This window comes from Anolis carolinensis, unplaced genomic scaffold (genome assembly GCF_035594765.1).
Source record: "Anolis carolinensis isolate JA03-04 unplaced genomic scaffold, rAnoCar3.1.pri scaffold_7, whole genome shotgun sequence".
NCBI lineage: Eukaryota > Metazoa > Chordata > Lepidosauria > Squamata > Dactyloidae > Anolis > Anolis carolinensis.
Genome location: NW_026943818.1, coordinates 20,642,487 through 20,658,223, shown reverse-complemented (window position 1 = coordinate 20,658,223; position 15,737 = coordinate 20,642,487). Strand labels below are relative to the sequence as shown.

The 15,737-nt window shown below is 42.2% G+C and overlaps 1 protein-coding gene across 1 annotated transcript in view; it reads right to left on the bottom strand.

The window, feature by feature from the left end:
• The window catches only part of mlxipl (MLX interacting protein like), a 30,427-nt gene that overhangs the window by 2,476 nt on the left and 12,214 nt on the right, over nt 1-15,737 (bottom strand). The window contains exons 8-14 of the mRNA XM_062959399.1: nt 5,460-5,635; nt 4,642-5,134; nt 2,238-2,317; nt 1,895-2,054; nt 1,397-1,500; nt 359-478; nt 23-150 (exon numbers count right to left, since the gene is read on the bottom strand). Of these exons, the coding sequence (XP_062815469.1) occupies nt 23-150; nt 359-478; nt 1,397-1,500; nt 1,895-2,054; nt 2,238-2,317; nt 4,642-5,134; nt 5,460-5,635 (1,261 nt within the window). The remainder of the gene's footprint in view (nt 1-22; nt 151-358; nt 479-1,396; nt 1,501-1,894; nt 2,055-2,237; nt 2,318-4,641; nt 5,135-5,459; nt 5,636-15,737) is intronic.

Here is a 15,737-nt window from a genome sequence, read left to right as displayed (position 1 = left end):
ATGTATCATATAGCTCTCATACTTGATGGCGGCGTTCAGTCCCTCGATTTGGTCCCGCAGACGCTGAGCCTCGTCCTGCAGCGCCGTCCGCTCCTGCTGGAGCTTGTGGATGTATTCGGCCGTCTTTTGCAAAGTCGTGGCTTTGCTGACCTAGGAATGTGGGAGAAAATGAAAAGCATTATTTTCTGCAATTGTTTCCTCTCTTTGGCTAAGAAGCCAAACAGCATAAAATGAAGGAAAAGGCGAATGGGAAGAGTAGGAAGAAGGCAGGCAGCCAATTCCTGGGTCTGGATGAGGGGCTTTATCATGGCCTCATAAACATCTCTTTCGTCCCATTTCAGGAGCCGTTTCCACTCACCTTGAGGCTGGGCTGGGCGCTAAGGGTGCTCACGAGCCCATGCAGCGTGTCAAAGCCCACCTTAATATTGAACCGGCGCTTCTGCTCTGCGGAGATGTGAGTGATGCGGCGGCTTTCTGTCTGCAGAAGAAGGGCTCACATTGGACACAGATCCTGGACTAAAACCTCGAGTAGATTCACTGTCCCACTGACTTGGAAGCCATTGATGCTGGGCTAAAACCTGGACCGGATTCACTGCCCTACTGACTTGGATGTCATTGATGCTGGACTAAAACCTGGAGCGGATTCACTGCCCTACTGGCTTGGATGTCATTGATCCTGGACTAAAACCTGGAGCAGATTCACTGCCCCACTGACTTGGAAGCCATTGATGCTGGACTAAAACCTGGATTGGATTCACTGCCCTACTGACTTGGATGTCATTGATGCTGGACTAAAACCTGGAGCAGATTCACTGCCCTACTGGCTTGGATGTCATTGATCCTGGACTAAAACCTGGAACAGATTCACTGCCCTACTGGCTTGGATGTCATTGATCCTGGACTAAAACCTGGAGCAGATTCACTGCCCTACTGACTTGGATGTAATTGATGCTGGACTAAAACCTGGAGCAGAATCACTTGCCCATTGACTTGGAAACCATTGATCCTGGACTAAAACCTGGAGCAGATTCACTGCCCTACTGACTTGGATGTAATTGATGCTGGACTAAAACCTGGAGCAGAATCACTTGCCCATTGACTTGGAAACCATTGATCCTGGACTAAAACCTGGAGCAGATTCACTGCCCTACTGACTTGGAAGCCATTGATGCTGGACTAAAACCTGGACTGGATTCACTGCCCTACTGACTTGGAAGCCATTGATCCTGGACTAAAACCTGGACTGGATTCACTGCCCCACTGACTTGGAAGCCATTGATCCTGGACTAAAACCTGGAGTGGATTTACTGTCCCGCTGACTTGGATGTCATTGATCCTGGACTAAAACCTGCAACAGATGTATTATTATTATTACTATTCTTGTTGTTGTTGTTACCTTATTTGGCTCCGTCCGGTTCCGGGGGCTTGAGTATGGATTGAGAGCAATCAGCCCTTCGACGGAGACCGGGGAGCCTTGTTCAGACATCCTTCGGGTATTGGCTACGGAAAGAAAGAGGAATAATAGACTCCTTGAGATGGAAGTGGCCCCCCAATGGTCATCCGGTCCTATTCTATCAGACAATAAGACATAATCAAAGCTCTCCCGACAGATGCCCATCCAGCCCAAGCGTAACCTATTCCACTGTTGAATAGCTCAAATGGCCAGAAGACTTCCCTTGGTATCAACATTACCCTCCGATGGATGCAGCCTAGAATCACATTGGGCTTTTTCGCTGCTGCATCATCTTATTGGCCCACGTCCAACTTGGGGTCTTCTAAGATGGCTGGATCCCATCCATGTGGGCTTTTTCAATTTATTTGTTGCCTCAGAGCATGCATGGAGTTCCCACCCAAAATGAAGGCCTTGCCAAGATGTCGTATAGGGTGAACTCACTGCAGACTGGGGTCGGAGACAAGCGCTCTGTCTTGGGCACAAGGGGGGCTGAAGGAGCGATGGAGACCGATCCGGAGGGGCTGGAGGATGGGGAGAGCCGCGGACTCGGTTGACCCATTCGGGGTAAGTAGCCAATGGGGTCTTCACAAAACATGCTCTGCTGCAAAGAAAGGGAAAGAGGAGACAACGTCATGTGGGCCATCCCGTACTAAGTTTTCTAGGGTTCGTTTATTCATAGATGCAGCCATAGACCCTCCCAATGCAGAGCAGGATGTTGGACTACATGACCTCTGGGGAGCCCTTCCAAGTCTCCAACCCTTTCCTTCCTTCCCAGACCCCTTACCAAGGATTCTGGTGTGGTGGGGATCACATTCTGGCTGGGAGGAGAGGTGGGCAGCGCCTCCAGGCTGGGCTCTGGTTTGGCTGCAAGGAAAGAGAAGAAGGCAATGGGAAGCAGACGGGTGACAAGGCCGCCTAGACAGATGCCTCGGAAGCAGGTCCGCACTGCACAACCGAAAGCAGGTTCATCCCACTTTAACTGGCAACCCCCCCCCCCCCCCAAGGCATGCTCAGCCAAGCAGCTCTAACAATGGCAAAGCTTAGCAAAGCTCTGTTTTCTATCGATCTATCCATCCATCCAGATATGTATCTATCCATCCATCCACCCACCCATCCAGGTATCTATCTATCTATCTATCTATCTATCTATCTATCTATCTATCTATCTATCTATCTATCTATCTATCTATCCATCCATTCATCTATCCAGATATCTATTGATCAATCTAGATATGTATCTATCCATCCATCTAGATATGTATCTATCCACCCATTCATCTAGAGATGTATCTATCCATCCATCCATCCATCCATCTATCCATCCATCCAGATATGTATCCATCCATCCACCTATCTATCCAGATATCTATTGATCGATCGATCTAGATATGTTATCTATCCATCCATCAAGATATGTATATATTCACCCATTCATCTAGATATGTATCCATCCATCCAGATATCTATCCATCCATCCATCCAGCCTAGGGTAATCTATTCCACTGTTGAATAGCTCCAATGATCAGGAGGTTCTTCCTGATGTCTAGGAAGACTTCCCTTGATATCAATACTACCCTCTGATGGATACAGCCTAGAAGCACATTGGGCTTTTTCACTGCCGCATCACCTTGTTAGCCCATGTCAACAATGTATCTATCCATCTGTCTATCCAGGTCTCTATCCATCCATCCATCTAGATATCTATCCATCCATCTATCCAGATATGTATCTATCCACCCATCGAGATATCTATCTCTCTATCTGTCCATCCATCCATCTATCCAGATATCTATTGATCAATCTAGATATGTATCTGGAATCCCCTATGGGTGAGAAGGGCGGGATATAAGTATTGTAATAAATAAATAAATATCCATCTAGATATGCACCCATCCATCTATCCATCCATTCATCTAGAGATGTAGCCATCCATCCAGATATGTTTGTATGTATCCATCCAGATATGTATCCATCCATCTATCCATCCATTCATCTACAGATGTATCCATCCATCCATCCAGATATATTTGTATGCATCCATCCAGATATGTAACCATCCATGTATCCATCCATTAATCTAGAGATGTATCCATCCATCCAGATATATTTGTATGCATCCATCCAGATATGTATCCATCCATGTATCCATCCATTAATCTAAAGATGTATCCATCCATCCAGATATGTTTGTATGTATCCATCCAGATATGTATCCATCCATGTATCCATCCATTAATCTAAAGATGTATCCATCCATCCAGATATGTTTGTATGTATCCATCCAGATATGTATCCATCCATCTATCCATCCATTCATCTACAGATGTATCCATCCATCTATCCAGATATGTTTATATGTATCCATCCATCCAGATATGTTTGTATGTATCCATCCAAATATATATCTATCCATCTATCCATCCATATTCATATGTATGTATGCATATGTTTGTACGTATGTATGTATGTATCCATCCATGGATCCACCTATCTGTCCTTTTACCTGCCTACCCACTTGTCTATCTATATTTTCCCATAGAGTTACACCGGAATACACAGCAATGCCTAGAAAGGACACTGACGCATTAAAATAAATGGCTTCCAATCCCAGTTGTGCTGGAGGACCTAGAGATTCCTAGAGAATATAACAGAATATATCTTAGAATATAACATTGCACTTTAGTTCTAGTGGCCCATCCAGGCCATCCTCTCCTCCATCCCAGTGGCCTTTTTTCTTCTTCTGTGATTCATATGTTATTTGAATGATATATTGCTTCTGTTTATGTGATTGTTTTAGTCAATTGTTATGGGGGGGGGGGGGTTGTATTCTTTTAGTGTTTTATAGTGTTTTCAGTGTTTTATTGTACAATGTTTTATGCTGATCTTATATTGGAAACCGCCCTGAGTCACTTTTGGGAGAGAGGGCGGTATACAAATAAACTTTTACTTACTTACTAGCCACTTGCTGTCTCCCCCAGTTCGACTCTATGGTAGGCCTGGAATTGACCATAGGGTGGCACTGGAGGACCTAGCAAATGCCTAGTATTGGAATTTCAGGATATTTAAACTGGTCGTGTAGGCATTCAGTGCTGTGATCTCTATTTGAGTGATCTCTGACTATATAGATCAGGATGGAATTAATACATTCACCGGCAATGTTACACATCCTCATCCTATTGGCTTCTTACCTGTGGTCAGCAGTTGTGCCAGGCAAGGATTGGGCATAGAGTCGGGCGCTGGTCGGGAGCCTCTCTTGGCCTTGGCACTTGACCCTTTGCCTTTTGACCTCTCGTCACTTCGGCCCATTGCAAAAAGGGGCATCTCCGGGTGCAAATGCGGGGTGCAGAAAGGAGGGTGGGGGTACCCAGGAGAAGGCGGGTCAACCCCATAGATTGGCACATTCGGGGGGAAGCCGGAGAGGGACGGGGAAGGGGTCAAGCGGGAGAAGAGGGTGGAGGTTGAGTAAGGCAGCCGTGGGTGGGTGGCGGAGGTCAGGGGGCAACCGGGGTCGTAAGAGGGATAGGAGTCCAAGCCCAGCCATTTGCTTGGTAGGTTACATGCCATGGGGGGCTTGGGCTTGAGACCTGGGGCCAGGCCACCCGACATTGGGGCCGGAGGTGGGTCAGGGCTGAGGAAGACCCCTGCAGAGGAGCCCAGCTGAGAGGGAAAAGCTCCTGAAGTCTGCAAAAGAAAGAGGAGTAAACAGATCAGGCTTAACAATCCCTGCCTTGCTGAGGACTAGAACCTTGCGGGCAAGAAATAGGCCTGTGCCTTTTATTAAGTCCGAACTATAATGGAGTTTCCTGAATGAAAGTGGTGGGAACAATACCCTGGATGTCTCCTTTAAAAGGTGTGTCTATCTGTCTGTCTAACAATCTACTTACCTGTCTACCTGTATACCTATTTACCTACCTGTCTGAACTACTTCTCTCTCTACCTATCTGTCTTTCTCTGCGACAGTGGGACTTGCCCAGGTAGGGATGATGGGGCAAAGAGGTGGCCCTACCTGCAGGCGAGGGCTGGGCACCTGGGGGGAGCTGGCGGGGCACGGAGGGAGGAGGTTGGCAGCGCCAGGGCCATCGCTGCTCAGGCAAAGTGGCTCCGGAAGGGACCCAAAGCAGCCTTGGTCCTGGAAGGCCATCGGGGCCTGGGCTGGCAGCAGGCGCGGAGCAGAGAAGAAGTCTGGAAAGGGAAGAAGAGGAGGAGGAGGCTTCAGGGATTGTATCACACATGAGATCCTAAGGGACAATCCCATGGATGTTCCAGGACCATCCAGTCAAACCCCATTCTGACATGACACAATCCAGCCCTTTAAGCCGAGGTTCCGTCTAACCTATCCCTCCGTCTGCCTGTCTGTCTGTCTGTCTATCTATCCACCCTATCTATCATCCATCCATGCATCTATCCCTCCATCCGTCTGTCTATCTATCTATCTATCTATCTATCTATCTATCTATCTATCTATCTATCTATCTATCTATCTATCTATCCACACCTATCTATCATCCATCCATCCATCCATCCATCTATGCATCTATCCCTCAATCTGGCTATCTATCTATCTATCTATCTATCTATCTATCTATCTATCTATCTATCTATCTATCTATCTATCTATCTCTATCTATCATCTATCTATCTATCATCTATCTATCCACCCTATCTATTTATCATCCATCTATCCATCCCTCCATCTGTCTGTCTATATGTCTGTCTATCTCTCTATCTCTCTATCTCTCTATCTCTCTATCTCTCTATCTCTCTATCTATCTATCTATCTATCTATCTATCTATCTATCTATCCACCCTATCATCCATCCATCCATCCATCCATCTCTTCATCTATCTATCTATCTATCTATCTATCTATCTATCTATCTATCCACCCTGTCAATCATCATCCATCCATCCCTTCATCTGTCTGTCTGTCTATCTATCTATCTATCTATCTATCTATCTATCTATCTATCTATCCACCCTATCTATTTATCATCCATCCATCCATTCATCTATGCATCTATCCCTCCATCCCTCCATCTGGCTATCTGCTATCTGGCTATCTGTCTATCTGTCTATCTATCTATCTATCTATCTATCTATCTATCTATCTATCTATCTATCCACCCTATCTATTTATCATCCATCCATCCATCCATCCATCCATCCATTCATTTATGCATCTGTCCCTCCATCCCTCCATCTGGCTATCCGGCAATCTGTCTGTCTGTCTGTCTGTCTGTCTGTCTATCTATCTATCTATCTATCTATCTATCTATCTATCTATCTATCCATCCATCCATCCATCCATCCATCTATCTACCTACCTACCTATCCATCCATCTATCTATATCTATCTATCTATCTATCTATCTATCTATCTATCTATCTATCCACACCTATCTATCATCAATCCATCCAGCTATGCATCTATCCCTCTATCTGGCTATCTGTCTGTCTGTCTATCTATCTATCATCTATCTATCATCTATCTATCTATCTATCTATCTATCTATCTATCTATTTCTATCTGCATACTTGTCTGACTATTTCTGCCTGCATCTATCAATCAATCCATCAGTCTATCTCTATACATCCACCCATCCATCTATCCATCTCTGTCTGTCCATCTATCCATCTATTTGGCTATCTGTTTATCTATTTACTTGCATATTTGCCTATCTGTGCCTCCCCTCTCCCCCTATACACTTCAATTCTTCCACCTAAAGCATAATAGCGGAGACTCACATTGGCCTTTTAAGCCACCACATCACACTGTTGACTCATGTGCAGCTTGTGGTCTACTCAGACTCCTACATCTCTTTTGCATGGACTGCTTTCAAGGCAGGCGTCTCCCACCCGCATTGGCCACACGAAGGTGCACTGCCGGACCCCTGGTGCCGGACTCCGGCCTTCTCCGCGCCCGCCTTGCGTGCGGCCTGTGGCTAACCACATCCCGTGGCCTCTCCGGAGCCGAGCCCCGTGACCCGGCCGTGGCTTCCTCGGGAGGCACAAAGTGCTGCGTCGGCGCCTTTGCCTTTCCTCCTCGGACGGAAAAGTTTGGCAACAGCAAACCCCGCTGGAGAAGTTTCCACGGCAGCACTTTCCTTTACCTGTCTCCTCATTTAAATCCAGATACACACAACACATTATATGAGCCTACACCAACCATAGAACACATTATATGAGTCTACATTGACCACATGACACATTATATGAATCTACACTGAGCATATAACGCATTACATGAGTCTACACCGACCGCATAATGCATTATATGAGCCTACATTAACCACTTACCACATAATATGAGGTTATAATGACAATATAAAGCATAATACTTTTATTTATTTATTTATTTATTTTACTACATTTATATCCCGCTCTTCTCACCCCGAAAAGGACTCAGAGCGGCTTACAAATCAAATGTACATACAATATTTTATAAGCATAGCACAATATAAGCATTAAATTACTATATCATTATATGGTAATATTATTAGTAATATTACTTTTAATATATAATATATAATTAATATTATTATATTGTATTATTAGTAGTATAATATTGTATTCCATTATATTATTATCAATATTATATGTATATACAATATAATATGAGCCTACTCTGACAATATAAAGCATTATATGAGTCTACATTGACCATATAACACATTATATCAGTCTACATTGACCACATAATGCATTATGTGAGTCTACATTGACCATATAACACATTATATGAGTCTACATTGACCATGTAATATATTATATGATCCTACACTAACCATATAAGGGATTATATGAATCTACTACACTGACCACATAACACATTATATGAGTCCACATTGACCACATGACACATTATATGAATCTACACTGAGCATATAATGCATAATGTGAGTCTACACTGACCATATAATGCATAATGTGTCTACACTAACCATATAATGCATAATGTGAGTCTACACTAACCATATAATGCATAATGTGAGTCTACACTAACCATATAATGTATAATGTGAGTCTACACTGACCATATAATGCATAATGTGAGTCTACACTAACCATATAATGCATAATGTGAGTCTTCACTAACCATATAATGCATAATGTGAGTCTACACTGACCATATAATGCGTAATATGAGTCTACACTGACCGCATGACACATTATGTGAATCTACACTAACCACATAATGCATAATGTGAGTCTACACTGACCATATCATGCATAATGTGAGTCTACACTGACCATATCATGCATAATGTGAGTCTACACTGACCATGGCTTTTGGTAGAAAAGGCTGAAGATGTCATAAAACTACAACTCCCAGGGTCCCATATCATTCAAGTGATGGCAAGATGCCATTTATCAGATAGTATTCAAAATAATAATAATAATAGTAATAATAATAATAAAAATCACAAGTCGAACACTTCCCGAAAATACATCACACAGTCCTAGACACTTGGGAAGTGTTCAACTTGTGATTTTGTGAAATGAAATCCAGCATATCTATCTTGTTTGCTGTGACATAATATAATAATAATAATAATAATAATAATAATAATAATAATAATAATAATAACAACAACAACAACAACAATAATATTTTTATAATTGTGCATGTCTCATGTCTATTGTTGTGTTTTATATTGCTACTAGCTGTGCCTGGCCACGCGTTGCTGTGGCGAAGTATGGTGGAAGGGCCTTGAATCTACACTACCATATAATCCAGTGCAAATTAGATAATCTGTGGAAGAAGCCTAAGTGAGGCCTAAATCTGCCTGTCCCCTAACTGAACCCTGACTGTCCCTTGGCTGAGTTGGTTACTAGGAGACCAAATGGGCAGAAATTAGCCCTCTAAACTGGCAGCAATTGGATAAAAACAATTATTGCTCTCCCACTAATTAGGACTTTATTTTTCTTTTCTTTTTGTTGTATCAACCTAGAGGCGTGGATGATGGGTTGTGTTGTCAAATTTCGAGGTTGGGGGGCCTGTAGTTTTTTTGTTTTGTGGGTCGCCGTGATGCCATCACTCATTTATATATATAGATTGTTTTTATTCGGGCTTGGCCCCATGTAAGCCGCCCTGAGTCCTCTTTGGGGAGATAGAGGCGGGTATAAAAATAAAGTTATATTATTATTATTAATAATAATAATAATAATAATAATGGAAATGGGCCTTTCTTTGACCCAGCTTTCCTCCCTCTCGGCAACCTCGGTTTGCCCCCATGGCGCAGGAATTGCGCAAAACCCGAAAGGCGCACCCCGCCAAAAATAATGCCCTCGTTTTATTTTCTCTTCCCTCCAAAAACGCAAAATAGCCCTCTCCCTTTCGGCCACTTCCCCCTTTGGGTGGCCATAAAACTCACGCCAGCGCATTTCGCCACATCGGCCCCTCCTCTGGCCACTTCCACAAAGGTTTGACACGCAAACCCAACCGCATTGAACACACACACACACAAACATTTCAAAACAACCAACAGGGGCTGGATGGCCATCTGTCAGGAGGGCTTTTATTGTGCCTTCTTGATTTGGACTAGACGGCTCTAGGATCCTTTTCCAAATCCAGAAAGGAAGGTACCATATATACTTGTGTATAAGCCGACCCGAATATAAGCCGAAGCACTTAATTTTACCACAAAAAAACTGGGAAAATATTGACTCATGTATAAGCCGAGATACCAATAAAATTACATTAATTGAGGCATCAGTAGTTTCAATGTTTTTGAATCTTTACATCAAACTGTAATTTAAGATATGACTGTCCAACTCTGATTAAATCATTATTTTCATCTTCTTCAATGTAAATGTGCTTATGTATCCTTTTAATAATCATAGAGTGAAATAATAAATGTAATAATAATAATAAATGTAATAATAAAGAGCAAAGTAATAAATGTATTGATAATAAAAATAGAGTAAAATAAATGTAAAAGTAACAATAATAGAGTAAAATAATAAACGTAAATGATTCTATTGCACTTTATTTACGAATTTGTTACTCATAATGTGCACATTGCTTATCCACTATTGCAACCTCATTGTTTTTAATTTTTAATTTGATGTTTTAATTCTGTGTTGTGTTTTTTCGCCTACTGTGTATATTTTATTATTGGTTTTTGTTGTTGTCCTTTGATGTTTCATATTTTATCATCGCTTGTATTTTGATTTTGCTGTAAGCCGCCCCGAGTCCCCTTCCAGGGATATGGAGGCGGGATATAAATAAACTTATTATTATTATTATTATTATTATTATTATTATTATTATTATTATTATTATTATTATTAGCTGTGCCAGGCCAAATAAACTATTGAGGAATTGGTGGTAGTTAAGGTAAAGGGTAAAGGTTTTCCCCTGACATTAAGTCCATTATAAATGGGTTATATAGTTGTGTGGAAGGGCCTTGAGTCTACACTGCCATATAATCCAGTGCAAATTAGATAATCTGTGGAAGAGGCCTAAGAGAGGCCTAAGTCTGCCTGTCCCCTGGGCTGAGTTGGTTGCTAGGAGACCAAGTGGGCAAAGATTAGTCCTCTAACTGGCAGCAATTGGATAAAAACAATTATTCCTTTCCCTCTAATTAGGACTTTATTTTTCTTTTCTTTTTGTTGTATCAACCTAGAGGCATGGATGATGGATTGTGTTGTCAAATTTTGAGGTTGGGGGGCCTATAGTTTTGTTGTTTTGTTGGTCGCCGTGATGCCATCACTCATTTATATATATAGATTATTAAATGTAATAATAAAAATTAATAGAGTAAAATAATAAATGTATTAATAATAAAAACAGAGTAAAATAAATGTACAACAACAAGAATAGAGTAAAATAATAAATGTAATAATAAAAATTAATAGAGTAAAATAATAAATGTATTCATAATAAAAATAGAGTAAAATAAATGTACAACAACAACAATAGAGTAAAATAATAAATGTAATAATAATAATTAATAGAGTAAATTAATAAATGTGACAATACCAATAATAATAGAGAAAAATAATAAATATACCATATATACTTGAGTATAAGCCGACCTGAATATAAGCCCACTAGGAGTATAAGCCGAGGAGAGTTTTTTTCAGTTCTAAAAAAGGGCTGAAAAACTAGGCTTATATTTGAGTATATACAGTAAGTCTCTGGAACCTGCAAAGTGGGAGAAAAATACTCAAAATAACATCGTCGTTTCCGACTCAAGTTGTCGTTCGTACTCAAAATAACTGGAGATATTACAACGCTATAGGTTGCACTTCCAGGTAAAATGTCCTGAAATTCCAATACTGTTTGATGCTCCTCTTGTCTTTTTAAAGTTCTGTTCCGCTCCCATTGAAAGATGCTGAGGACAAAGGAAGAATGCATTTGTTTCAATGACACTTTTGTTCAAGTTTTAACATGCATCCGAGTCCAGACAGCACCAGACAACAGAGGAGGAAAAGCATTAGTTTCCATTTGGGTCATGCGCTCAAGCTCTTGCATCAGCCATTGCCCAAGACTTCAAAAAAAGAAAGACGGCATGGGCCAATGGCTTGGGGAGAATCAGAGAATAATCCTAGAGTTGGAAGAGATCCTCAATATCCCATTCTACCAGGTGGGAAGACACCATCCGATCCCTCCCGACAGACGGCCACCCAGTTCTGCTTCAAAACCTTCCAGAGAAGAAGACTCCGAGGCAGCGGTAGATTCCACCGCCAAAAATTTCTTACCATCAGTAAGTCCTTCCTAATGTTTTAGTGGAATCCTTCTTGAATTGAGAACTGGACACAGGGTTATTCCAGGGGAAGCAGAATAGATATACTATAATCTTAGGATTGTATTGGCTTTTTATGCTGCAGCGTCACACTCTTGACTCATGTTCAGCTTGTGGTGGCCTAAATCCCTTTTACCCATATTATGATTACTTCCCACAATCCGGACACTAGGCTCCTAAGGATACAGCCTAGGATCGTATTGGCTTTTTACTCTGCAGCGTCACACTCTTGACTCATGTTCGGCTTTTGCCCATATTATAATTACTTCCCACAATCTGGATACTAGGCTCCTAAAGATACAGCCTAGGATCGTATTGGCTTTTTATGCTGCTGCGTCACACTGTTGACTCATGTTCGGCTTTTGCCCATATTATGATTACTTCCCACAATCCGGACACTAGGCTCCTAAAGATACAGCCTAGGATCGTATTGGCTTTTTATGCTGCAGCGTCACACTTTTGATTCATGTTCGGCTTTTGCCCATATTATGATTACTTCCCACAATCTGGACACTAGGCTCCTAAGGATACAGCCTAGGATCATATTGGCTTTTTATGCTGCAGCGTCACACTCTTGACTCTTGTTTGGCTTGTGGTCGCCTAAATCCTTTTTTCCCTAGTGTCCCACAATCTGGACACTAGGCTCCTAAGAATACAGCCTAGGATCGTATTGGCTTTTTATGCTGCTGCATCACACTTTAGACTAATTTTCGGCTTTTGCCCATATTATGATTACTTCCCACAATCTGGACACTAGGCTCCTAAGGTTAGAGCCTAGGATCGTATTGGCTTTTTATGCTGCTGCGTCACACTATTGGCACCCCCAACTAGCAAGTTGGCCAAAAGCTTAGCGATGGGTCAGTTCCTTTGCCCATGCAGCTCCTACCTGCGCCATGCAGCCAGCTGTGGTCTGGCACCATCCCAGCGGTCGGCTTCGGCCCTGCCATTGCGAGCGCCCGTTGTCCGTCTGGCCTGGGAGGGCTCTCCCTTCACCTCCTCATTTGTGGTCTGAGGGTGGGAGCTGGTTCCTCATTCCCTTGACTGACAGGCCGAGGAGATGGCCGCTGCCACCACAGTGGCCGGAGGTGTGGTGCTGACCTGACCCCCCCCCCCCCCAAGATGTCACAACCGCCTCTCCACAGGGCTGAGCCAGCGCTTTCCTCGGGCCTCCCTTCCTGGGCCAAGGGCCACTCGAGGGGCTATTTCCACCAACCTCAGGACCTACAGCGTCCATTCAGCCTTGAGTTTGGGGTGACTTGTAGGGAAGGGCAAGTGGCACTTTGCTCATGCCCAGAGGCAGCTTTTTTGTTAGGCTTCCTTTCCAGAGGATGGATTCGCTATTACTGTGTTCAAGTTTCAGCTAAATATAGCAGGTTGATGTTGTTTTGCTGTCTGTCTGTCCACCTTCCGTCCATCAACTTGTCCATCCGTCTATATGCCTATCTATCCATTCATCTATCCATCCATCCATCCATTTATCACCCATCCATCCTTCTATCCACCCATCCATCCATCCACCCACCCATCTATGTATATCTATCTATATCTATCTATCTATATCTATCTATCTATCTATCTATCTATCATCCACCCACCCATCCATCTATGTATCTATCAAACTATCCATCCATCCAACTATCTACCCATCCATCCATCTATCTATGTCTATTTATCATCTACCTATCTATCCTTCCACCCACCCATTAATCCATCCATCCATCTATCCATCCATCCATGTATTTATCTATAATCCATCCATCCATCCATCCATTCATCCATCCAGCCATCTATCTATCTATCTATCTATCTATCTATCTATCTATCTATCTATCCATGTATCTATCTATAATCCATCCATTCATCCATCCAGCCAGCAAGCCAGCCAGCTATCTATCTATCTATCTATCTATCTATCTATCTATCTATCTATCTATCTATCAATCCATCCATCCATCTATGTATCTATCTATAATCCATCAATTTATCCATCCAGCCATCCAGCCATCCAGCCATCTATCTATCTATCTATCTATCCATCCATCCATCCATCCATCCATCCATCCATCCATCTATAATCCATCCATTCATCCATCCAGCCAGCCACCTATCTATCTATCTATCTATCTATCTATCTATCTATCTATCTATCCATCCATCCATGTATCTATAATCCATCCATCCATTCATCCATCCAGCCACCCACCTATCTATCTATCTATCTATCTATCTATCTATCTATCTATCCATCCATCCATCTATGTAACTATCTATTTAACTATCTATCCACCCACCCATCTTTGCATCTATCTACTATCTATCCACGTACCCACCCACCCACCCATCTATCTATCTATCTATCTATCTATCTATCTATCCATCCATCCATCCATCCATCCATGTATCTATCTATAATCCATCCATTCATCCATCCAGCCACCCACCTATCTATCTATCTATCTATCTATCTATCTATCTATCTATCTATCTATCTATCTATCCATCCATCCATCCATCCATCCATCCATCTAACTATCTATTTTAACTATCTATCCACCCACCCATCTTTGCATCTATCTACTATCTATCCACGTACCCACCCACCCACCCATCTATCTATCTATCTATCTATCCATCCATCCATCCATCCATCCATCCATCCATGTATCTATCTATAATCCATCCATCCATTCATCCATCCAGCCACCCACCTATCTATCTATCTATCTATCTATCTATCTATCTATCTATCTATCTATCTATCCATCCATCCATCTAACTATCTATTTAACTATCTATCCACCCACCCATCTTTGCATCTATCTACTATCTATCCACGTACCCACCCACCCACCCATCTATCTATCTATCTATCTATCTATCCATCCATCCATCCATCCATCCATCCATGTATCTATCTATAATCCATCCATTCATCCATCCAGCCACCCACCTATCTATCTATCTATCTATCTATCTATCTATCTATCTATCTATCTATCTATCCATCCATCCATCCATCCATCCATCCATCTAACTATCTATTTTAACTATCTATCCACCCACCCATCTTTGCATCTATCTACTATCTATCCACGTACCCACCCACCCATCTATCTATCTATCTATCTATCTATCTATCTATCTATCTATCTATCTATCCAGCCATCCAGCCATCTAGCTATCCATCCCTCTGCCTCTTTCTCTCTCTATCTATATTGACTCTGATCTGAGACAGACAAAAAAGATTACAATACAAATACTGGGCTGTCCTTCATTGGAGGCCTCACTGGAGGTATTTTTCAGGAGGAGTTGAGTGGCAGATTTCCTGCACGAGTGAGAGGTTGGACTACATACCCTTTGGGATTCCTTCCAACTGTATAATTCCATTGACCCATAACTCTAGAGGATGTTGGGAGATGCATCAGAGGAGTAACTTCACCCTCTGTTGTCTCTTCATTTGGAGGGCTTTGTTGTTTTGAATCAGAAGGTGCCCAATGTTCTGGAGCCACGTCTCCAAATTTCGCATTGATTTC